The 26,222-nt window shown below is 46.7% G+C and overlaps 1 protein-coding gene across 2 annotated transcripts in view; it reads left to right on the top strand.

Moving 5' to 3' along the window:
- SMYD1 (SET and MYND domain containing 1) overlaps positions 1-24,810 on the top strand; it is a 35,209-nt gene extending 10,399 nt beyond the window's left edge. Inside the window, exons 2-10 of one of the 2 annotated variants that reach the window (XM_036931113.2) lie at positions 2,573-2,749; positions 4,511-4,724; positions 7,030-7,160; positions 9,197-9,235; positions 12,070-12,259; positions 17,818-17,910; positions 20,663-20,826; positions 21,790-21,958; positions 23,349-24,810. In XM_036931113.2, the coding sequence (XP_036787008.2) occupies positions 2,573-2,749; positions 4,511-4,724; positions 7,030-7,160; positions 9,197-9,235; positions 12,070-12,259; positions 17,818-17,910; positions 20,663-20,826; positions 21,790-21,958; positions 23,349-23,507 (1,336 nt within the window). In that variant the 3' untranslated portion in view covers positions 23,508-24,810. The remainder of the gene's footprint in view (positions 1-2,572; positions 2,750-4,510; positions 4,725-7,029; positions 7,161-9,196; positions 9,236-12,069; positions 12,260-17,817; positions 17,911-20,662; positions 20,827-21,789; positions 21,959-23,348) is intronic. The other variant, XM_036931114.2, reaches the window with a different exon arrangement.
- Positions 24,811-26,222: the final 1,412 nt, after the last annotated feature.

Raw genomic sequence — 26,222 nt, 5'->3', positions numbered from 1 at the left:
AGAGAACCTCTGACTTGGCTGCAACACCTTAGAGAAAGTTCAAGAGGATATAGTGACATATATTTGTAATTTGACCTTAAATAAGTGTGAATTTTTTGCTAAAGAAGCTAATGGAAGCCCAATGTCCAGATCCAGGAAGTGTGAACAGCACCACACATGAATACTATACTCTGTTCTGGACACTATTTTTATTAAGAATTAAGACCCACCCAGGGTCTTAGCCTTGGGTGGCCAGGAGACCAGATCTGGAATCTTGCTAGGATCCAAATTCCTTGGATTCTCCAGCAATCCAGTCCCTGCTATTGAACTTCACCTTCCTGCCAGAGAATGTAATCCTGACTTGAGACAGATGTGAGAAAATTCATAGCTCCCCATCTCTAAGAGTTTGGGGATTCCACCTAATTTAATGGTCAGGGTCCCGTGTGAGCTTCGTGTGTTCTCTTCTGCTGGGGCACTCATGACAAGCGACCTTCTCAAGCAGGGTAGATACCCTCTGTGCATAGTTACGATGGGCTGGGGAGTCTGCAATTCTGAGTATGCTAGTGTAATTCCACTCTTCCTTTCTCATTAGGAAAGTTTAAGAGATTGCAAGAGAGTAAGGAGGACATTATTATGGGAATAACTTTGAATCTGCTCTAATTTATATATAAGTACTAGCTGTTCACGACCTTGAGTACTTTATGGTTAATGACAAATGACTAGCAATGCACTTCACCGCAGTTGGGAACAGAACACAGCAGTGTGTTGAGTAGGCCACCCAGAGGCAGGCAACTGCCTGGGCTCCCGGAAGCCCAGGGCCTAGCTTAGAGGAGTAGCCATGCAGCCCTCAGCTTGGCTGTCTGTCTCTCTCTCCATTTCTTGATGCCACCACGGGACTGAGGGGGCTCTAGCCTTTGGGCTGATCCTTGAGCCTGGTGTCCTAGCACTGGGTGCTGGATCTTGCTTGATTGTCCAGTTCTACCCACCTTGCTTGGGCTACAGGGACCCATTGTAGGCACATCAGAGACCACCAGAATGGAGAGACTTCCAGAAACTGTATTATATACAGAACTATAAGGAACTGTTGAAGGAGCTGGGAGTGTTGCAATGGGAGAGGGAAATGAGGGAAAGCATGGCAGCGGTCTTCAAATTCTTGGAGAACTGAGCTGACCAGGCTTGCTCTACCGGACAAGGATCCAGAAGGCCAAATCAGGTTATAGGAGTATGTTCTTTGGGAAGGCAAATTGAAGGAAGAAATCTGCAGCAATTAGGACTGGCTAACAACAGAAGTCTAGGAAGTCCTGTTTTTGGAAGCAGCTAACTCTCCTTCACCATGGGAATTAAAAAATGCATGTCAGGGATGGATGCAAGGGATTTCTGTACTTGCATGTTCTGTTGCAGTCTCTTTTTTTCAGGCTCTAGAATTCTGTGATTCTAAAAGCTCCTGTTTTCTTTTGAGATCCCTGTTTAGAGGGTCAACTCCATCCTGAGTTTACAGGTCCACTTTCTCCTGGGAGCTCCGTACTTCCAACTGTGCTGCTGAACTTGTTTGCAGCATTTCTGTGCCTCAGGGGCCAAGATTTCTCTTTCCCACATTGCAGTTGGGGCGTAGAGGTACTGTGCATCACTCCAGATTTCACTTACTCTGGGTGTTAGCTTACATCTTGAAATATGTTTTCTTCACTCTAGCCTATGCCCTTTTCTGTCTGAATGATGGCTTCCCCGGGGGAAGACGCTCAGCTCTCTGACAGGAACACTGGGAGGACAGAAGTACAGGGGAGGAACAACATCTTCTTCTATCTCTCACCCTCAAGCATTGGCTGGGTGAATATTATTCTTCCAAATCACTGCCAGTCTCTCTCTGAACCAGGAGAATACATCAGATAACATCAGTGACATTAGTAACCTTGTCATTCTTACTCTTGCAACACACACATACCTGGGACATGCATCACAGTGTGTAGGCTTCATTTTGTGTAAAATATATCATGTTCAGGTCCTATCATATTGCACATAGTTATGATTGTTTATTCTTTGGGGAAAGGGACATTATATTTCAACAAGGAGAAGGACATGCCATACAGAACACTCTCTCCCATGACTTGTGACTTTTGGCAAGGGGACCATGAGGAATTTCCCTCTAGTCCCCTGGCATAGAAGACTTTCTGGGATCCTCAAGTGTCTTTTCCAGTGTGCTCCAGTAAGTCCCTGAGCCTCCCTATCAGTGTCCCCTCAGCCTGCCCGGCGATTGCAAATGCAACTGCCCCTCTGGCAACTGGTGGTACTCCCAGAGCCTAATGCAGACAGGCCACACATCTGTCCTTGCTGAATTAAATGGAAAGGTTTGTATGCAGGGTGCAGTGGTGTCCCCCACACTGGATTCACTGAAAATCACCTGCTAGAAGAAAAGTGAAAGCTCGAAGGGACCCTTGGAAGCCCAACCCCTCATTTGGAAAAGTGGGAATATGAAGCATAGAAAGACAAGGCCAAGGCCGGCCCACTGAGCCAAGTACCTGAACCGCAATCTCCCAATGGCCAGTGTGGCTGGTCCCTTTCCACTGTGTCCCATCATGTGTTTCTCCTTCCATCCCAGCCTCGTTAACTTTGTGTGCCACACCTGCTTCAAGAGACAGGAGAAGCTCCATCGCTGTGGGCAGTGCAAGTATGCCCATTACTGTGACCGCACCTGTCAGAAGGGCGCTTGGCTGGACCACAAGGGAGAGTGTTCGGCCATCAGGAGATACGGGAAAGTGCCCAATGAGAACATCAGGTCAGTGCTGGGCCCCTGCGGGGCACATGGGATTCCCAAATGTCAGGCGGGGGATGGACGAGTGACTGCAGTCCCAGGCCCAAGGAAGCAGGCTGAGTGCAAATCAGGAAAGAGCTTCAGACAGACTGGATGTGGGTACTTCTGTGCACATCTTGGGTCTGCGTGGAGTCCTTTCAAAAAGAGGGGGAACTGGATGTGTACAGCCATGCTGGGGCTGGCTGCAGACCCATTCTCTCTGGCTCCTTAATATTTAATTTTTTAAAAATTGATCTGCCATTGTTAAAAAATGGTGAAATTTCACATTTAAAACAATTAAGTTTTCTGGCTTCTCTTTAAAAAAATAAAAACTCCTGAAGATACTCTCTTAGAAACTTTCAATTATACAATACAGTGTTATCAACTATAGTCGCTGTGATTTATATTAGATCCTCAGACCTTATTCATTTCATAGCTGAAAATTTGTACCCTTTTACCAACCTGTCCCTATTTCTTCCAACCCCAGCCCCTGACAATCACTTTTCTCCTCTCTGTTCTCCAAACTATGAGTTTGACTTTTGATTTTTTTTCAAGATTCCACATATAAGTGATACCATGCAGTTTTTGTCTCTGTCTGGCTGTTTCACCTAGCAGAATGCCTTCCAGGTCCTCAGTGTGTTGTCACAAATAGCAGGATGTCCTTCTTTCTTATGGCTGCATAATATTCCATTATAATACCACATCTTCTTTATCCATTGACTCATGATGGACACTTAGGTTGTCTCCATTTCTTGCCTCTTCTGAGTAATGCTGCAGTGAACACAGGAGGGCAGATATCTTTTTGCTATCCTACTTAGTCTTCAAGGCCCAAGTAAATGTTACCTACTGTGATGGGGAGCTCACTCCATTTCTCTGCTCAGTCCCAGTTGGTAGTTGCTTCTGTTACTGAGTTCGAATCTGTCACACATTAGTCTTTACTCTCTGAGCTTTGTGACTAATTCCCTAATATTTGGAGACAGCAGACACCCTACCCAAAGTCTTATTTTCTCTGGTGCTGCTCTGAGTTCCCACTTCGTGGGGATACCTTAGTTCTTAGCACCTGAGACCCCCAGCAGGACATCTCTGCAGAAATAACTCTCTGATTCTAACAAGATGAAGAAAGGGCCTGTACTTCGCCAAGGGGATCCCTCTGCAGAGACAGGGTCTGACACAGGCCATCAGCCCCTTCCAGGTGCTTGGCCAGCATGCAGTCTGGGAGTGTGAGGGAGTTGCCAAAGTGTCCCTTGGTCACAGGCTTCATCTTGTAGGCGTGGGCTGCTTTACAGTTACAAGGGGCGCGTCTGCCCCCAAGGTGAAGTTCACATCTCTGTCTCACACCCAAAGCCAGCTGTTCTCCAAGCTCATTCCTTCTTCAGGCCCTTTGTACTCAGCGCTCTATCCCCATCTGCACTGAGACGGCTTCTCCCGTTCATTCCATTTTCAGCCCCAGTGTGCATCCTCTGAGTCACCTCCCCTGATGACCTTGGCTTCCTTTCCCCAACCAGTCTTTATCCTGTCATCCTATTTTATTTTCTGCATAACACTGAACACTAGTTTAAACTATTCCTTTAGCTTAGGTCTCTCCCACTATAAGGAGCTTCATGATAGAGAAAATTCCATCCGTCTAGTTCCAAAGCATATCTTGTGCCTGACGTTGTGTCTGGCACACATTAGGCACTCAGGAAGTGTTCATTGAGTAGATGAATGAATGCAGTGGAGCCTTCCTAACCCTGCCTCTCTCCACAGGCTGGCGGCACGCATCATGTGGCGGGTAGAGAGAGAGGGCACAGGGCTTACGGAGGGCTGCCTGGTCTCCGTGGACGACTTGCAGAACCATGTGGACCACTTTGGGGAGGAGGAGCAGAGGGAGCTGCGGGTGGACGTGGACACGTTCCTGCAGTACTGGCCACCCCAGAGCCAGCAGTTCAGCATGCAGTATATCTCTCACATCCTTGGCGTGGTACGAGTCCTCAGCGGCGGGGTGGGGTGCCAGCTGGGATGGTCTAACCAAGAAGGAGTCAGAGGCTGCCAGGCCAGAGGGGGAAGGAGCAGAGTCCTAAAGTGAAGACCTCTCATCCCATTCTGGCCCAGCTTACTATGAGGTTATTCCTGTCTTACCTGATTCGGGTGGTAATCTGCACTTTATAGTTTTTCTCCTCTCCACACTGAAAACAAAGACTCAATGACCATCCCTTCTTGCCTACCAGTCACTTTGGAAATAAGACCTTCCTTTTCCCAGGTCTGATGATCAGGATAATGGGGAGCCTGAAATGGTGGGGTGTGGCAAGGCAGGGAAAAGGGAGTAAGGGCTTTTGGGTGGGTACTCCCTTAGAGCAACCAGGCCAGGCCTCTCACGGCCACGGGAGTCCAGGAGGTGGCGGCAGGAGCCCGGTGGGTCAGCAGGCTCAGGCCCTGGGCTGTGGGGGTAGGTGTCTTCTAGGTGGCAGGCCAGGCCCCTTCTGTGGTGCTGGCACCAGACTGAGGAGGGAGGTTGTAATAACAGCAGCATGATTACACTTGGCATCTCTTGAGTCCTCACCATGCAGCAGCAGTGCTTGTGTGATAGAGTTCTCCAGAACAACATAACCAACAGGATATATGTGTCTAGATAGGTAGATAGAGAAAGAGAGGAAGAAAGAAAAGAGATTTATTTTTATGAATTGGCTCTTGCAAATGTGGAGGCTTAAAAGGCAGTCTGCTGGCAGAATTCCTTCTTGCTGGGGGTGGGGGGTGTCAGTCTTTTTTCTATTAAAGCCTTCAATTGATTGGACAAGGTCCACTTACATTATGCAGGCCAATCTGCTTCATTCAAAGTGTACCGATTTAAATGTTAACCCATCGAAAAAACACATCCACAGAAATATACAGAATAATGTTTGACTAAACATTTGGGTACTGCAGCCCAGTCAAGCTGACACATGAAATGAACCATCGCAGCTTCCAATATATAATTTTTTTGCTGTCTTTACAACACAGGAAACTGTGCTTTGAGCATTCCTATTTTATAGAACAGAAAGCTAAGGCGTAGAGAGGTTCCATGACTTCCAAAAGCCACACAGTGAACTGGTATCCCAGAAGGACTAGAAGCAGTCTGTCTGGTGCCCGAGTGTCTACTCTGAGCAGTTATGCTCCACAGCCTCAGAGTGAACAGTTGTCACAGATAGATCCTGGGTATCCCTGAGGCGCTCTGGGGACTACAAGTCATAGGATTGCATAGGGTTCAGCTCTACCAAAGTGTGGAGCTGAAAGGACCCTTAGAGATCGTCTAATGCAATTTATTCAGCCAACAGATGGGAGAACCAGGGCTCAGAGAATAAGGAAGCTTGCCCAAGGTAACAGCTTGTTAGTGGTGCTGACAGGCTTCACTTCATGTACTTGCTGAATGACTGATGAGACTGAATGGAGAACGTGGCAGTCTTCCAGTATCTATAACAAATAGCCATGTGGGTGTACAACTGTGTATGTGTAACACCCATTTATATATGTGTTTATATAGAGAGCAGAAATCCACATGTAATTATTAACATATTCTATATTATATTTTATTCTTATGCATTTTTCAGAGCAGGTATTTGGAATATGTTTCTATAAAGAACAACTGATTTTTAAGGACATGGAAATCAATCAAGTGCCACATAAGTAAAAACCAACTTGATTTACTTTGCATTCAGAAATAAATGTTAACTGTTGCACTTATCAGATTTTAAAATTGTTAAAACAGGAGTATAAAATATCCACCAAGCACAAAGCAATCAAAAAGAGGATGTCAATTTTACGAGCAGATATAGGCATTAAAGGTGGGTAGGCAAAGGAAACAGGGGAGACATACAGACACACAGACACACAGAAACACACACACACACACACACACACACACACACACACACACACACACAGAGTAAGGCAGAGCAGAGCGCGGAGAGAGAAACAAGGATAGATACTGAGGAAGGTTTGTGTGAGACCCAGATACAGGAAAAGGGAGAGGCTTCTCAGAACCAACATTCCACCTGGCCTTTTTAGAGTACAACTACCAAAAACTTTCAAGGTGTCTTTGCTTTTAGCAAGTATGGGACTCTCCCATGGTACTGATTTTGAGGGTCATTTGGAGTCATGTAGAGAACATGGCACCAAATGGTTTGTTCCTAGACTCTCTAAGAATCTCTAGGATGCCCCTGAGTCTTCTGTTTTTTTAAACTTTCAGCAGCTAGGATGGTGGTCTGTCCCTTATCTATGTCTGCTAACTGACTCTTTTTTCCTCTGGGTAGATTAACTGCAATGGCTTCACACTCAGTGATCAGAGAGGCCTGCAGGCTGTGGGTGTGGGCATCTTTCCCAACCTGGGATTAGTGAACCATGACTGTTGGCCCAACTGCACTGTCATATTTAACAATGGCAAGTGAGTATGTCTTTACCTGCAGGTGGTGTATGGGGATGAGGAGACTGTGTGGTGTTTTCTCCACTTGACTTAAACCCAAGGCAAACTCAGCTAGCATGGATTTCAACTGGGCAGCAAATAGAAATTTGATTCTAGAATAATTGTGGATAGGAGAAAGGTAATGAGGAGGATAGCAAAGAGTTCCACATGCATGATGTCTGAGTCTTTGTATGTTTCTTGAGCTGCCTAGATGTGTTAGGTACTATTTTAAAATTTATGCCTGGGATTCTCTCTCTAGAGGTCATTACAGAACAATATCAACTGAGAAGGCACTTGGCAGGAGCATATATTAGTCAGGGTCCCAGCAGAAATTTCTTTGGGTTTACCCAAAGAAAATTTAATAAAAGGACAATTTACAGAAGTATAGGTAGAGTTTAAGAAACTAACATGGAATGGTGAGATGTCCAGGGTGGGTCTAGCAACAGCATGAAACCATTACCAGCTGTAGACTTGGAGGGGAGCCTGGAGGAAGTACTCTTCTTGCAGCTGGTGAGAGCTACAGCCAGGGGAGGAGGACATTTCTCCACCTCCACCACCAGCATGTCTGTGCCTGTAGAGAAAGTAGCCACTGCTGGAACCGTGGCAAGACAGAGAGGGAGCCAGGAGAAGAAATACCCCAACCTCTCTCTCCTCCCACCTTCTGATCTCTTCCCATTGGCCAAACCCCAACCAGAAGCCAGAGAGCAAAGGACCCTGGGTGATGAAGTCCTCAGAGGTCAGCTCCCCAAGCCCCAGGAAAGCACAGATCCGGGACAGAAGGGAGAAGAATGGCTTGTAGGGGTGGGGCACAAATGGAGAAGTCAGCAAAAAGGATGAGACCCTGGTCGTCTACAGCTCTGAGGAAATTTGGGGAAATGAGGCCTATTGTTCTAAGAGATGAGCTCTTATAACAGATGTAAGTTGACACTTAGCCATCAACAATGTTCAGGATTTCCCCCAAAACTTCCTGGAAACCAAAGACAATGGTCCTGGTTCTCAGCTAAGAATCAAGTCTAAGCCCCAAAATAGTAAGGACTCTGGTTTCTTGTCTCCTTCCTATTTCTGGAAGCAGGGGCCCTCATGACAGCAGGCTCTTAAGCAATTGAAAAGCCACACAAGACAGAGATATTTATTTAGGGCACAGATGATAATCTTTTTCCAGCACTTGTGTTTCTCTTCCTGGGAGGTCACTGGTCTGGACCTCATAGAATCCCCCTTGAGGAGCTATTGTCCAGGTGAGCCTGGTTGTTAGAGGATCAAATTCAGCCACATTAGGGGCCTGGTCATTCAGGACACCACCCCCTGAAGCAGTGGTGACCAGGGTTCCTCTTGTCATTATATGTAACAGCCATAGGATTTTGGGCACCCTTTCTTCAGATCATCTCTGGCTTCTGCTCTGGCTTCTTTGCACCCACTCATTTTCAGCAGTCACATTTGACCTGGGCTTCTTGGCTGTTGTGCAAGAGAAGGCGACTTTTCAGTCACTGCCAAGCTGCCTGCCATGGTGGAAAGAACATGGGACATGGTGTTAGGAGCCTAATTCTAACCCTAACAAGTTTTACATGCTACTTGCGTGCCCTAACCAAAGTACACACAGTTCAAATGATCCCCAGGCTAGACAACGCAGAGGCAACACTTATTCATCCAAGATGCTTGTTTGTGGGATGATAATAGCTTCCCATGAAGCTTTTTAGCACTTTACTTTTAAATGCATTGTCTCATCTCAGGACAGTCTCATTAGCTGGTTACAGATGAGAACCTTGAGGCCCAGGAAAGGAAGTCACTTGTCCAGGCCTGAGTACTTTTGAACCCAGAACTTCTCATTCCAAATCCAGGGAGCTTTCCACTCTACCAGGCTGCATCTTGCCCAGGGAGCCCCACTGGAAGGGGCTGGGGTAAAGGTCGTTGTGATGGCCAAAGCTTTGATTGCATAATCTGGAATGCTGTGCAGCCTGACTAGCTGTACTGGATCAGCCGGGGGTAATGATTTCCGTTTGGGTGTCTGTTTTTTCTTTCAGTCATGAGGCAGTGAAATCCATGTTTCACACCCAGATGAGGTGGGTCAGTCCTCGCAAGCATCTCTGCTCCTCTGACCCATCTCCCTCACTGGCCTGGTTTGCTGGGGCCACCCCCTCCCTGAGACCCCCTGGCTGCTGTCTGTCCGGAACGTCCTGCTGCACCTCAGAGTCCCAGCTTTGTGGAACCTGGATCTAAATGCATTTCTATTAATTATTTTGTTCCTCCCCCAGCCACTGCCTGCCGTGGCTCAGCTATGCTCTGCCTCCTTTCTTCCCTGTCTTCTGTTCTTTTTCTCCTTCTCCTCCAATTTCAAAGCATGCCAAGCCTTTCTAGTCCACATCATTTTAACAGAAACGTGCATTGTTTCTCTAACCCCTGCTTATCACAAAATGAGGACTGGTGGTGTTACTGACCTATTAAAGACCGTGTGTTTGTTTATAATCACCACCCACCCCACAACTTCTCACCCAGGTGGTTCTGAAAACAGCACCCTTAACTGTGGTAGTTTTGGTACATATTTATTCATAGCATTCTGCTCACTGATTCTGGCCAACTACGAATTAGTGGTTAAGGTCAGATTTTACTTCCGACTTTTCTGTATGACAACCAAATGGCCAGGCCATTCGATGGGGTTATTTGTCAGGCTCTTTTGAAAGTACTTGAAATGCTCTTTGGATTAAGAGCAAAATGCTGTGTGGGGGTCTGGGCTCTGGGAATGCAGTAGGAGTGTTTGGTGCATCTCAGCACATGACTTGGCGTGATTCACATCAACTCGGGGGCGTTTGCTTCCACATCTGTAGAGCAAGGTCAAGATGAGAGCCTCTCTAGGGACATTCCTAGTTCTAAGTCTCTGTGGCCCTGGGCTTTGTTCCTAATCTCTGTAGAAATACTTAAGCAAGTTGCCTGCTTGTGGCTCATTAGCTGAACTATAGAATTGCAGAGCATTAGAGATGGAAGGGGTCTGGGGTCCAGAATGGAGTGGTGGTCACTATTCCCTGATCCCCAATTCCAAGTAAGGTAAAAGGAGGCGTACATATTTTCATATTTAAGTGGCATTACATTAATTTGGCTTTGAAAAGTCTTTAGCACCACTGAAATAATTTGAGTACTCTTAGACCTTACAAGAACTGGCTTAACCATGGTGGGAAATCCTAACTCAGTTAGCACTGAATCACTATTGGATGGGGATATGTTACTATGGTGAGCTGCATCTGGAAAAGGGGCTAAAGGGGGCAAAATTACTTACCCACCCCACCAGCCTCAACTGCCAGAGAGCCATACTCACCACTGGCCCAGGTGTTGCTCACATAGAACTACTTAGGACATTAGTAGGGTCCTAAAATCAAGGGCTTCAGTGTTATCTCATTTCCCACGCACTGCAGACTGGTGAGGCAAACTGAAGACAACCAGGCGAGATCAGTATGATGAGGTGAGGCATGAATGGCACTTGTTGCCAAAGTGCTGTGAGACTTTGGGGACATTACTTCACCTCTCTGGTCTCCCCTGTGGCTGGGACCAGTAGGATTCTCAGCAGAGCTGTGAGTGGAATTACATAGCCCTGCTCTCCCTCTTGCCTTTCATCTCTTGAGTGACAGTTGCTGTGAAAAACTGTGGTGGGGAAGGAAGGAAAGGAGTCTCATGCGCACATGAGCAGCACTTAGATTTTGCCAGGCTTTTGTACACATTACCAAATTTATGGACATGTCAGTAAACCCCGCTTGGAGAGAAGGCTTTTTAACCTTAAGTGGTCACTTCAGATGCCTAAATATATGTCCTTTAGGAGCTGCTGGCTCAGTTGTCACTTCAGAGCACATGGAAGGGGCTGCCTTTGACTGGGACCTTTCTGCGGTGCTGGGATCTTGTCCTGCCTTTCACATAGTGTCTGACACAGCCTCTCTGGGAGGTAAAAGGAATGATCACGGATCTCTCTGCAGATGCTCTCCCCAGCCCTCTGCATCCTGCTGCTTACTCTCTGGGTGATGGTTTCCCACTGGGCAGTGTGGCCCTAGGTGCCTAGGGAGATATGGGGGCACATCCTACAATCCAGTTTGCAGGGCTCACCTCTGGTTTTCTGCATCTCCTGGCCCTGTCATGGAAAGTGCCTGGCTGAGGGGTCCCCCTGCAGGTCTCTGCTTGCCTATTTCAGTGGGATGTCAGTTCTGCAGTGGTCTTTCGTCCTCAGCATATTCTGTATCTATTATGTTAAGGGGGTCGTGCTGTAGGTAATTAGAGGATCAGATCTAGGCTGGAAGGGGATTGAAATGCCATCTGCTCTTGCCACCCACCTTCAACCCAAAGCCAGGACCCCAGTAAGCACAGAAGCCAGCCTTTGTTTATTTGCCTTCAGTGATCTACAGGTGTGTCTTCTCATGTAATGTAGCCTTGAACCACTGGACTGAAGGATAAAGTAAGTGGGGGCTTCAGGTGAGACACAGAATGGGCCAATATTGTGGGTAAGTGGAGGGCTATGTTTATGAGAGCATAGGCCCCCAATAAGCAGAAATGACTATTGAGCCTTTTCTTGTTTGGAGCTTTGCCTTATTGTTTCTCCTTTCCTTTGCTGCAGACAATAACTAAATGTATAGGGATAATTGCAGGCATGGAAGAAGCTATGTATGGCTTTACGACCAAGCCCAGCCCTCTACTGGGTTTCAGAGCAATGAACTGAATGGAAGAGATTTGATTGCTATATTGAGTAGAGCAGAATTATCCAGAAACCTCTCCTCCTTTAGGCCACATCTCCCCTTTTTGGGAGAACAGGACTTTTCTCAGAGTGCTAGTGGAAGTCATTGTCTTTGAGACCCGGGAAGAGCTGAAATGCCTCTCTGACGGCCCTGGATTTGATGAACTCTTTTCCTTCATCCTGTTCCAGAATTGAGCTCCGGGCCCTGGGCAAGATCTCAGAAGGAGAGGAGCTGACGGTGTCCTATATCGACTTCCTCAACGTCAGTGAGGAGCGCAGGAAGCAGCTAAAGAAGCAGTACTACTTTGTCTGCACGTGTGAGCACTGCCAGAAAGGCCTGAAAGATGACCTCTTCCTGGGGGTGAAAGATGACCCCAAGGTACATGCAGCCCCACTCTGGCATTCACTCTGACTTTGTCCCCAGGCCAGGCCCGGCTGGGTGTCACAGTCAGGGCACCCCTGCCTGCTGGAGCCCAGTGGAGAGCCTGCAATCTGCAGGAAGGTGGTGGGGGCACACAGTGTGCTGCACATACGTCCCAGCTAGTGTCCTGGTGCCGCCACTTGCCAGGTGTTCCAGTTGGGAAGGTCACTCAGTTTTCTCACCTGTAAAGTAGGAATGATGGCACCCACGCCAAAGGGTTGTCATGAGGATTAAGCAGAATGATGTATGCAAAGGGGCAGCGTGCAGAGTAGACCCAGAGTACATTTGGTTCCTCTCCTTGCCCCTTTGCAGGTTAAGTAAGGCTGAGAATTTCCTATATGGAGACCAGATAGCAGAGAAATTGGTTGTCTGGTTATTCCTAAGGTATTCCTGGTCGCATGGAAATTGGCATGTGGCGATCGGGCAATGTTTAGATGGCTTAATATGCTTACCTCCTGTGCAGCTGTTGCCTGGTTGACAGTGAGACCACTGAGCAGCCGAAGGCCTACCCAGGCGGCTGCAGGAGCTCCGCTGAGCTGGGAGAAAGCTGAACTGCCAGGTGTCAGGGCGGCCGATTAAAACAGCATGTCAGAAAGGAAAGGGTCAGCCTTTCATCACTTCCTGCAATGGTCCAAGCAAGAAGCTAAAATCAGAGTGGACCCCAACTCCTCCTGTCCCATTTCCCCAGGAAAGACCCCAGGTGCAGGGGCACTTGCAGGATCAGCACAGTGGGGGCATCTTGCTGCTGAGGGGCCCAGGACAAAAGCCTCCAGGGTGAGGGAGGGCATGGGGGAAGGGCTCAGTGTGGAAAAGTACTGCGTATGGAATGGAGTGGGCAAGTGTCCTCATACTTCCCTTCTCCTGACCTGTAAGGGGACCTAGGTAGAGGTGCCTGAGGAAGACTTTGGCTCAAGACCTTAGATAAAGAGACCAGGGTGAGGGCACATGGTGAGGAATGCAAACATGCGAGGAGCATGATCAGCCAGGGGCCCTGTGTCCTGGGCTTCCTTCAGAGGTGTGCTCCACGCCTGGCATGGCGAGGCAGCTTTGCCTAGGAGACCTGCTAGGTAGAGCCTTCGTAACTGCCCCTGGTCACAACTGAAGGGTGACACGTAGGTTCGTGACCAGGAGCCAGCCTCCTCTGGGGAGGCTGACTGAACACTTCCATACAATGCAGTCCATCAGTGCATTTAAGATACAAATACACAAATATACTTCTCAATTAACTTGAGTTCTGCATCTTAGGTGTGGGCAGAAATTGGTCTCTGGTTAGAGCAAAAGTCATGAGCAAAACTGACTTCTAGGTTCAGACAGTGGGGTGCCTCTCAATTACTTCATTACTCGATGTTGGGGCCAACGTTCAGGTAACACTATTCCCCCATGTGACATCTCTTTCCTTCATCCCCTGACTCTTCTAGACATTTTTTTTTTTTGCCACTAACTTATTTCTGTTCTTAATATCTAATTAATTTTTTACCCTTTAACCAAGCAGTTCTACTTCTAAGAATTTACCCTGCAGAGGAAGATACATGTATGAAGACACATATTGTAGTGGTGCTGGGAACAATGAAATATTGAATAAAACCTAAATAACTGCCAATAGGGAAATATTTAAACAAAGGAAATGTCTGCAGTTACTAAAACTAATCAGGTAGATCTTTGTGTCCAGATGTGGAATGAGCTCTATTTCTTAAGGGAAAAGAAGAAGGGGCCCACATTCTGCCCTGTGTGTTAGTTTCCTCGGGCTGTTGTAACAAAGTACCCCAGGCTGGGTGCCTTCTGCAACGGAAAGTCAGTCTCACTGTTCTGGAGGCCAGAAGTCTGAAATCAAGGGCGAGCGGGGCTGGTTCCCTCTGAGGACTGTGGGGGGGAATCTGCTGCAGGCCTTTCTCCTTGGCCTGGAGATGGCCATCTTCTCCCCACATTGCCTTCCTTTCCCTTTCTCTTCCCCTGGCATCCTTTTCATAAGGACACCAGTCCTGTTGGACTAGAGGCCCACCCTATTCCGGTTAGATACGTTAGATGAGACCTTATTTTAACTAATTACCTCTGCAGTGGCACTATTTCCAAATAAGGTCACATTCTTAGGGCCTGGGGCTTGGGACTTCAGTATATGAATTTGGGTGAGGGAGATGCAATTCAACCCATACACTGTGTATGCCACCATGTATGAAATTAAAAGGGACACGCGCACCCCCACTGTGTGAAGCAGAGTCAGTTTTGAAACGTAAGGAGGAGGAAGCTATAACCAACAGATCAGTGATGCCTGGAGGACAAGTTGAGAGTCATCCTACCCAGGCAAAGTACAAAGCAGTTAGGACCTAAGGATTAATATGTTCTTTACAGTAACGACCCCTTTCCACAGAATCAAAGGCTCTGTATTTCAGGAAATGGGTACTGGCTGGTGTATATGTGTGAGGCTCCAAGCACCGTGCTGTAGAAACCACAGAAATGAATAGCGACCGCATCTACCCTCACCCTGACCTTCAGAACGTGCGGGAGACCATGTATCTTACCTGCTGGCCTACCGCCTTCCCTCCTGGTGCCTGGCCCCGAGTGTTCTCAGGGCCATTCTCAAACTTTCAACTGGCCTCAAAATCCTTCCTGACTCCTTTATATAGGTAAATGTAGACCTGGCTAAATATTAAAACCAAATATTAAAAAAAACGAGAAAATAACAGCAAAATGTACCACATTCCCCTCAATCGTGGCTTTTTCTTTTTCTTAAGTGTTTCTTTATTTTTCTCTCCAGGCCTCACCCAGGGTTTTCACAACAGAAATATACCAATTTTTCAAGGTTGGGAACCAGCGTCCCCTTCCCCTCTCCTGCCCTCTTTGGGCCCCTCCCTCTCTGCCGGCTCTTCTCCCTCTGCTGCAGTTCTTTCCCCTCCTCTTCTGCTTCCTCCATTGGCACCAGTCCTCCACTAGCATCTCCCTTGCCTTCTCTGGCTCCTCCCCTTTTCCCTCCCTGTTTTCTATTTATTTTGTTGCTCTTGGGAGAGGAAAGTCTCTCTCTGCGGGGCGGGGTTCCTTAAATCCTGTCTGCTCATCAGGTTTTCCTGTCTTTGCTTTGAAAAGTGGAGCCAAGTGGAGCAGCCCAATTTCCTTTCTCAGATTAGCTTTATCACATGGTACACGTGTTAATTAACAACCTTCCAGCCAGGTTGTTTTGGGAATCTTGGCAGTTGCTTCCTTGAAATAGTTTGATTCACTTCCAAAGCTTAAAGTAACACTCTTCCTTACAATATCAAATTGAGCAAGACTATTATTAACATCTAACCACTTGGTATTCTCTGAATCTACTCTGCAAAGTACTGATTACTCCAGAAGATTCACTTAAGAATTTTGAGTTTTAAAGATGATGGAACTCAGAGAGAGGTCGTAAACTTCATGTGCTTTTATGAGTCACCTCTTGGGTGACAAGCTGTGGGTGAAACAAAAAATGTAGGTTTGACAGGTTGGTGGCACACTTTTAGACCACCAGTCACAGAAACTGGGCAACACATGGACCCCTTCTTACTTGCGTGCTTGATTCAGATGAGCTTAGGAAGGCAGAGAGGCACTGAACTGACTTGTCTGGAGCCAAGACATGAGCTGAGTGAGCAGAAGAGCTGAAGGCAGCCAGAGCCAGAAATCTTGGCCAAATCAAAGGTCAGGACAAAGGTTAAGTCAGGAGTGAGACCTGCAAGCAGAAGTCACACCATTGATGGCTGCCTCAATTGTGGGGTCTGCCCATGGGACGAGTACAGGCAGACATGCAGAAGAATTCCAGAGAGCTCAGATACAGAGGGATATGGAAATGAGGACAGTCAAAATTGTAGGTCAAGAACTCTGCAGAAGCCACCGTAGGTGTAGGTGAGGTAAGTAGAAGAGTAAATGCAATGCCCCTTCCTTAGGAGATCCTGGGCTGGAGGCTGTCCTGGCCGGGACCTCTCATACTGCAAGATGGACACTGTGGGAGTGGCTCAGGACAGCTGGCAGACTGAGGGAAGAGCCAACGCTCCATCGATAAAGGGGGATGTATTTTCATGAGAACAAATGCCCATGCTCCCATCACTTTTTGGTAGTTTAGGGGAGACAATGTCACAAAATAATGTAAGCAGCAAATCTAAATGGAGCTACTGAGCCCAGTTCCTTAGAGTAAAAAATCGGACAGCTGGAGAACTGGTTAATAGTTCATACAGCTGGAAAATGCTACAGCTAAATTTTTATATTGGTATGGGAAAATAGCCATAATCTACTGAGTGAAAAAAAAAAAACAGACTATAGACAGAAATATGGTACTATTCCAGTTAGAAAAAATATTTGATGCTATTGGCATATACACATGCCTGTATGTGCAAATATACAGGACTGCAGTTCAGCCAGCGCACGCCGATGAGGCCACAGAGGCATACTCGCTGTCGGTGGTCAGGCTCGGTTTTGTTGGTCAGTGCCTTTCCTGTCCCAGTTGTTAAATGTTTTAAATGTTATTCCTGGATATACACATTAGACAATGTTCTTCAAAATGCTGTGTCGCTCTCTGGATGGATTCTGGGTATTTCTACCTTTTTTACATATGCTTTAATTTTTACAACTTCCATGCATCAGTTTTACAGCCAGAATAAATAATAAAATAATTTTCATTTTGGAAAAAGTTTTATCAGATTTGCCTAAGCAAAAAAAGAATTTTTTTTTTCAGAAAAGAGCATCTGATACAGATAAGCAACACAAGGACACTTTTCCTGTGGACTTGAGAAATTTGGCCCTTTTTCTTCAAAATTATGGTGGCCTCAGGGGCTTCTTAATTGTGACACTTCACTGCCTTAAGTATCAAAACCTATTTTTTGTTTTTTACAAGAGCACTAGACTGCTCAGGTGAAGACAGTAAGCCCAATGAGTCTAGATTTCACAGACAGCTGACAAATTGTCTCATGATACACTTTTGGTGAAGAAAGGAAATATGAGTTGGATGCTAAGACTCTTGGAAGGGTTTGAATGTCTATAGCCATGGGCCCTTTTTGTTGAATTCCAGTGGCAAACTAGAATTTTATTTTTTCGTCAAGCCCTAAGCCTCTGTCCTTGGCCCCCATGCTGGCCTGTATTTAAGTCAATGACTTGGGTATAGACAAAAATAAAAGGACATACCAGCAGAATGTGTGGTTGACTTGAAGTAAAGAGGAAAAATGGAAAATGTTTTGGGTGATAGAATGAGAATCTAAAATGCTAGAGAAAATAGAATAGGGGTCATTGTCAGATTCTGTGCGGGGGTCCAAAAATCCAGCTTTAGCCCAGGGTGGGGTCGGTTGGCTGGCAGCATGGTTCTGGAGCTTGGTCAATGGAAAATGCAACGTGAATCAGAACAATGATAGGGGTGTTGGAAAAGTATAGGGATTTTGAGAAGCATTTACAGAAATGAAGTATTCAGGGAGGCATTAACCTTACACTACACTGAATGTCAAAGATGGCAGCTATTCAAAGATGCAATGAGTTGCTTTGTGAACAGGTTTCCAACTAAATGTCCCTCCCTTTCCCAGCCCTCCCAGGATGTGGTGAAGGAGATAGTACAATTATCCAAGGATACATTGGAAAAAATTGACAAGGCTCGCTCTGAGGGTTTGTACCATGAGGTAAGATTTCATTTTTAAAGGGATGGAGGTGGGGAGAAGAGCAGAAAGGTTCTCTATTAAGGGAAGAAATGGGGTGGGGTGAAAATGGAGAAAGCACCAAGCTGGTTGTTTTTCTGGAAGATGCTTTTTTGGTTGAGACCATAACTCTTGCCCTTAAGCCTTTAGCATTTCTTAGGGGTGTGTTCTCAGTGACTGTTTATCCCACCAGTACCAGGTTGGAGGAAAGTACAGGTAGCCTGACAAATCCCAGCTCCCTGGGGTATCCAGGGAATCTCAGGCTGGCATCACAGATGAGGAATGGAGAGAGCCGTGGTTGCTTGCTTTCCCACACTGAATGCATGTCCTAGCTACAGTTCCCAGTCTCTACTAACTAAGCATTCAACCCTGGCTCTCAAAGCACCAGGAGTTTTCAAGTGGATGCACACCAGAATGCTCAGACCCTGACCCAGGACAATTTCCCCAGAAAATTGACATCAGGATTTTTAAAGCTCTCAAGTGATTTCAATGTACACCCCAAGTTGAGACCCACTGCTCAACACTGACCCACAGAACATTTGCATCGAAGTCACCTAGGCAGCTTGTTGGAAATAGAGATTCCTGTGTCTCACCCTCAAAGGTGTGATTCACCAAATCTCCAGCTGAATACAGGGACCATGGATCAGAATTTTTCCCCAAGCTCTTTCAATAACTCATGTGTAGCTGGGTTTAAATGCCAACAGGGCATGGCAATGTGGGAGATTAACTTCTGATCGTTTTTATATGCTCTCTCCTTATCTTCATTCTCCTCCCTTACTCATTCACTGCACATTTTTTTTATTAAGGTATCATGGATATACAATCTTATGCTCAGTTTTCACATGAGCAATGTTGTGGTTACTATATTCCTCCTCTTATCACGTCTCCACCACATACTCCATTATAGTCACTGTCCATCAGCATAGTAAGATGCTGTAGAGTCACTACTTGTCTTCTCTGTGCTATACTTCCTTCCCTGTGCCCCGCCCTATATTATGTGTGCTAATCATGACGCCCCTTAATCCCCTTATCCCTCCCTTCCCACCCACCCTCCCCAGTCCCTTTCCCTTTGATAACTGTTAGTCCATTCTTGGGTTCTGTGAGTCTGCTGCTGTATTGTTCCTTTAGTTTCTGCTTTGTTGTTATACTACACAAATGACTGAAATGATTTGGTACTTGTTTTTCTCTGCCTGGCTTATTTCATTGAGTATAATACCCTGTAGCTCTGTCACTGCACATTTTTGTGCCCTTACTGGGCAGACCAGCACAACAGATGCTCTCTGCCTACCAGGAGTTCTGTCAGTTGGGGAGATGGTCACATGAACAAACAGCTGTACAACATGGAAAATCAATGTGAGAGGCACAGGTAGGAGCTGGAGCAATCAGGAGGGCTCTGCTGGTTCCATTCCTCTGGCTTCTCTCCTCTCCTTTGTTTCTCCTCTTTTCCATTCAAACTTGTCAGGACCAGTGTAGGGCTGGACACTGCCCTATAGGTTTAAGAGGATTGTCTTCAAGATGGATTGATTGTCATCCCACCCAATTGCCTCATGGGACTCTTAGAAAGTGTCAGAGCAAACATAAGTTTCTGCTCATTTGAAATGGAAAGAATTGTGTGGCATTTTTTTCATGAGAGCAGCAGGGAAGAGGAGAACAATGAGCTACTAAAATCCAGAGACTACCTGACTGTAGGGTGCAGCCTAAGCCTATGCCTACATTCATATCAGTCAGAAAAGCCTGACCAAGGTGATTAGGGTCAGATCCATTGTCTTGCCAATGGGTTTCAGCCCCGGGCAAGTTCACTATGGATTCAGTGAGACTGAGGAATGACAATGAAATGTTCTTGGGGTGAAAGGGTTTATACCCAACTTTATTCCCATGGTGGCAGGTCAATCACTAGAGTCCTGTCCACTCAGAGTGAGTCTGCATGCAGCAAGCCGGTCTCTGCCTCTGGGCCACTATGCCCCCGCAGCCGTCTCAGTCTCTGTCCTTGGCACTGGCACCACTCCAGTCTCTGCTCTTCTGCAGCCTTGCAGCCCTGCAGCTGTGCAGCAGCCATGTGGCCATGCCACCGTGTTGCCCAGAGCACTGGGCAGAGCTCTTTATATAGAGTCAATAACAACGTATTGCCCACATGTGTGTAGTGAGCAAGCTGACCAGGTGAGATTCCTGGCCACAGGAACCTTCACTTTATCCACACCCATCTTATTCGTACCAGGACCAGTGTGGCACCCTCCCAACCTCTGGTGAACTTCCCTCTCTGCCAACCTATCTTGTATACTTCTAGCATGATTGTCCAACCTCACTGTGCATAAGGACCACCAAGAAGCTTATATGAACTATAGTTGCCAGGGTCCCCCCCCAAGATACTTGGTTTCAACTGGTCTGGGGTAGGGCCCAGATGTCAGTGGTTTTAAAAAGGTCTCCAAGTGTTTCCAAAGCACAGCCAGGGTGGTGAATCATATATATATATATATTTTTCATAACTCCCTATTACTTACTTATATATGAAAACTCCTTGTTTTGCCAAGTATCTCCCATGGTTACTCTTCCCACCCCTACATCTTAGCTAAGTGGGACCATTTTGCTATTAAATCACAAACAGGTGCTTTCCCACCTCTGTCAGCAATTTCTTCAGCCTTGAGAGAACAAATGTCCAATGTCATCATGATGCTCCCATGTGTGAATTACGCACGTGCTCTTGTGCAGCGGTAATATTCACAGCCCATGTCTCCTCTAGGTGGTGAGACTGTGCCGGGAGTGCCTGCAGAAGCAGGAGCCAGTGTTTGCTGACACCAACCTCTACATGCTGCAGATGCAGAGCATAATTTCGGAGGTTCTCTCCTATCTCCAGGCCTTTGAGGAGGCCTCGTACTATGCCAGGAGGATGGTGGATGGCTACATGTAGGTGACAATCCTGGATCTGAGATAGTCTCCTGGAAATGTTTCTAGGTCAAGGATGGCAAGTAGATGGTACCCATTGCTACCTCTCCCTCTTGTACCCATAGCAGGTCTAACTAATTGATCACAGTCTTCTTTATGACTGAGCTTTTTGACCATGGTGCTCTGAGTAGTAATGACCAAATAATCAGAGTTGGTACCTGAGATAAAACCTATGTATTACCGCTGGTCTTTCCCAAATCCTCCTGTTCATCTGTCACTTGAGTGGCATCTACTTTTGGTGTCCGTAAGTCCAGCTTGATTTTAAGTACTTGGAAAGATTTTGCCTGTTAACAAGCAACACAGGCAATCTTGTGAGCTTTCTTTTATTAAAAAAGAAAAAGAGAGATGTTAGCCATCCTCACAGATTTTAAGCCCTTGCCTTCCTTCTGCCGATGTTCTTCCTTGCCGATTGTGTGCACATTGGTATGTGAATTTGTATCTCTGGCCAAACGAGTAAGTTGGCACAAGCAGGTTCATTTTTTGAGAGGATGTTACTTTTAAACAAAATCTGGGAAAACTGTATGACATTTAGGTGTGCCAAGGAGGTGAAAATACAGCTCTACCCTGAGAAGGACATTCAAGTTATTGTTTTTCTCTCGAACTTCTATTGTTCTCCAGGGAGAGGGCTAGGGTACTCCTGAGAGCTCCCAGCTTCCTATATTTGAGTTCAGAGCACAATCCCGACGCCTCATCCCCGTGATGACTAGGCTCGTGGCCTCAGCTCCCACAGCCCCACCACGTGGGGTGTTTGGCTTCTCATCTGCTCTATGGCTCCTTCTCCTCTCGAAGGGCTACAGATGCCTCATAGCACTGGTGGGAGAGCATGGGACATAATCAATGAGGACGCTTTGTAAGTTGTCAACTGCCTATGGATATAAGGAAGGTTGGGATTACATGTGATGATTATTTGCTATGGCCCTACAGGAAGCTCTACCACCCCAACAACGCCCAGCTGGGCATGGCTGTGATGCGGGCCGGGCTGACCAACTGGCATGCTGGCAACATTGAGGTGGGGCATGGGATGATCTGCAAAGCCTATGCCATCCTTCTGGTGACACACGGACCCTCCCACCCAATCACCAAAGACTTAGAGGCAAGTAGCATCTCGGGGCTGGGCCCCCCTGCCTGCTCAGAGCCCTCCAAGGATGAAAGATGAGTTCTGGATGCTGCTTTTGGAAAGTCCGTAGATTGTCTCCTCGACTAGAGGGAAATCTAGAAATGCTTCAGGCCACTCCCCTTATTTTACATGTGAGGAAACTGAGGCCTAGGGAAAGTGGGGTAACCTTACATAGCAAGTGGATGGCAAAGCTGAGACATGAACCCTGAAATGCTCTAAGCTGGGACATAGAAAACCTAACCAATGGTTTGTGTGTGTGTGTGTGTGTGTACACATGTGTGCATGTGTGTGTAGCCATATGCTCCATAGAAAAATGTGCTTGCTCTGTAGAGCAGAGCTTGGGAGTGCAGGCTCTGGAATCAGACTGCTGGACTGAATTCCAGCTTCACCGCTTTCTAGCTGTGGGACTGCAAATACAGAACATGCAGTCTCAGTCTCCTCATTGGTAAAATGGAGAGAAAGGACAGGGTTGTAACAAGGACAGTGAGTTACTGTGTGAGCAGCACCACGTTGCCTGGCAGGTGGCATGCTCTCAATAGCTGCTGGTTTCCTTTGTGCCTTGAAGGGTTTATTTGAGTGGCAGGGCTCAAAGGACTGTCCCCAGCAGTGAGGTACAGGGAAAAAGGAGAACTTTGGTGTCATAAAATGTATGAGAGGACTAACTTAGATCTAGCATAATAAGCTTGTCAAAGGCAGAGTCTTTGTCCTCTTAGTCACGGCCATATGCTCAATGCCCGACAATGCCTGGGACTCGATACATGCTTCTTGATTGGAAATATGGGCAAATGAGGGGTTTTCTACATGCACACACTATAGTCTCCTGGTTCCATTGTAAAGACTGAAGGAGTCATACCCTGTCATGCATGAGGGAACTGAGGGATGAAGGGATTAGGTCACTTGCCAAAGGTCCCATGAACTTAGGTGGGACCTAGGTGCAGGGGCCAGGGTTCAAAGCCAGGTCCTGACGTGGCACTTCCTAAGAACAGACATTCTGTGCTGAGAATAGTCCCTCAAGCTACTCTCTCAGGGGTCTGACACCTGCTCCTGACAAACCAAGCCCACTGCCAGGATATTAGACCCCCAGAAGATGTGTGTGTGCTGAGAATAGACATTCTGTGCTGAGAATAGTCCCTCAAGCTACTCTCTCAGGGGTCTGACACCTGCTCCTGACAAACCAAGCCCACTGCCAGGATATTAGACCCCCAGAAGATGTGTGTGTGCGTGTCCTCTGAGGTACAGTTGAGTCTCAGTGACTGGGAGCCACTTACCCCATTGTCTGCCTTTCCCAAAGCAACCAAGATTGGTGAGAGACCAGCATGCCCTGAGGGCTTGTCATTACTGTTTGTGGTATATCTGTGTCCCACAGGCCATGCGGGTGCAGACAGAGATGGAGCTGCGCATGTTCCGCCAGAACGAGTTCATGTACCACAAGATGCGCGAGGCTGCCCTGAACAACCAGCCCATGCAGGTCCTGGCCGAGCCCAGCAGTGAGCCAGCCCCGGCTCTGTTCCATAAGAAGCAGTGAGGACCTGCCTGGTGGGGCAGCGGCAGCTTGGCTGGGACCAGGGGAGGCATTGTGGAGGTGGTGTTTCCAAAAGGCCCTTGGTAAGGAAGGTGAGGAAATGCTCAACTTTGTTACTGTGGGAATGTACTGTTCTTTGCTCCCCAGTATCATTGTGGTGCATTTCAACTCAGTTCAATTCAATTTTGCTCTATGTAGCCCAGCTCAGCCCAGCTTAGCCCTGATCATTCTATGAATATTTGTTGGGTGCAGGCTACCGTGCTGAACTCCATTAAAATGGCTCTTACCAAGGTCACCTCCCATGGATCCTTTCCCGTCTTTATGTTATATGGCTTCTCTGCATCCACTGACATGCCCAGCCCTTGATTTCTGGGACACCAGTTCCTTGTGATGATCCTCTGATGTGGTTCCTCAGTCTTCTCCAGCCTTGTTTCACTACCTGCCACTGATATATTGACATTTCCTGGAGTTGTTCTTATTCTTTCTGGCTCTCTCATCCCCCTCTGCACACACTCCCTGCATGAGCTCAGCCAGGTCCCCATCTAATCACCACCTTGAGGCTGATATTCTTACTCTGTATTCTGCAACCTTGATCTTGAGTTTCAGATCTGCAAACCCTCTGGAACATTCTGCAGGCACATCAAACTGAGCACTCTCAAAATGAAACTCTTTCCTTTCTCCCTCCCCAGCCTCTGCCCCCCTTCAGCACACTGCCAGAGAACACCTGACTTCTGCTTCAGTCACATCTCGAATCTCTACTGCATCCTAGACTTCAGTCAAACCCACTCACTCACGGGTCCCTGTGTGGCCCACATTCTTCTGGGCCCCTCTTTGCATTTTGAAATGTTTTATCTAAAATACCTGAAACCTGCCAACTCCTATTCACCTTTCAACACCCAGTTTAGAAATCACCCCTTCTGTGTAGCCTTCTCTGAATGTGTGAGTTTCAGCTGCCTGTCTGTCTGAATCTCCTGTTATCCTTGAATCCCACATCATACCACTGTCCTCATGGCATCATAATTGCCTTTTTAGCTGTCAGCCTCCTGAGTGAGACTGTAAGCTCCTGGAGGTAGGAGCTGTGTCGCTTCATTCATCTTTCTCTCCCCAGAACCTAGCACAGGTCCTGAAACACAGCAGGTGCTCAGTTAACATGTATTGAAAGAATGAATGAATGAATAAGTGAATGAATTTACTTATCTCAGAGCAGAAGAGACACGAAATTGTATTCTGAGTTTTTGTGTTATAGCAGTCAACAGAGACCATAAATCTTCCTTGTTTCCAAGCAAATATGTGTGGCTTCTTTCTTTCTGACCATCTATTTAGAGCAGCACTATTAGAACTTTCTGTGCTGATGGGAATGAATTACATCTGCATCATCCAATGTGGTAGTCCCTAGTGATATGTGACTACTGAGCACTTGAAATATGTCTAAGTGAGGAAATGACATTTTTAACTATTTAATTTCAGTTTAAAGAACCGATGTGGCTATGGCTATACTCTTAGTGCAGTTTTAGAGAATACTTTAAAGATTTTAAGATTATGGACACTGAGACATACTAAGATCATGTCTCAGCTCTCCTGTACTAGTTACATGACCTTGGACTGGTTATGTCACCAATGCCTCAGTTTCTGCGTTTCTACTGACCACACAGAGTTGCTATGAGAATTGCATTGTTTTCCTGTAAACCCTTAGAACAGTGCCTGGCTCTCATAAGTGCTCTACGAGCATTCCTGCCACACTTCTGTTGGGGTGTCCCTTGTCCTAATCAGAAAGTGAAGGTGGCCGGTAGGGTTAAGGAGTGGTATGCTAGAGCCGGCTCTTACCAGCTCAGGAGAGCCCACAGTGCGCACGGCTTCCTAACTTTGCATTTATCAGCATCACATTGATAGCTTGACTGGCCGTGGTGGGAATATTTACGCCATGGCAGTCACTTAACTTTAGAAGGACACATTCATTTGTAGTGTTGTCAAGCCATAAAAAGGGGGTTTGCTACATAGAAGTACCAGAATGAATGATTAGAAAGACCACTAAAGAAACCTGTACTTCAACTGAGGTAAAATCTGTATTCTGAAACCTCTACCCCAGGAACATACCAAACAAGTCTAAGATTTCTTGATTACTACCGAAGATTACCCCTAAGTAATCTATTACTATCTAAGATTACCTTTGGTTACCATCCTTCAGACTAAGCCCCTTGCCCACTGTCCCACCAATGACAGATACTGGTATTAAGGGCCACACATTGCCACTGCTTTGGTGAATTGCTCAGGGTTTACTTCTCTAAAGGAAGCAGAAGGCAATCAATATAGTTGGAGCACACAGGAGGGAGAAAGCAACGTTTCTGAGGGCAGTCGGAAGTGTAAACTCTTAGACCAAGGTGTGCACAGTTGTGGATGGTAACAGTGCGTGAAGGGAAAGAGCACTTCTGGGAGCTCCCTTGCTCAGCATTACATACAAATCACCCAGTCTCACACTGTCCGGGACACCTCATCAATCTCAGAGAAGCCCAATATGCAGCATAACCACAGGCCACCATGTGGGCCTGCTAACTCTGGCATGGATTTAGTCCTTATCAGCCACAGCCTCCCCAGCTCACGTGGCTTGATCTGAGAACAGCACCAGGCATGGTGCTACAGTTTCCCAGATGTCTTTGGATACCATTTTTATTGCCTATCACTGCTGTAAGACATTACTGCAAACTTGGTGGCTTAAAACAA

This window comes from Manis pentadactyla, chromosome 2 (assembly GCF_030020395.1).
Source record: "Manis pentadactyla isolate mManPen7 chromosome 2, mManPen7.hap1, whole genome shotgun sequence".
Taxonomy (NCBI): Eukaryota; Metazoa; Chordata; class Mammalia; order Pholidota; family Manidae; genus Manis; species Manis pentadactyla.
This window is presented reverse-complemented; position numbering and strand designations above follow the sequence as displayed.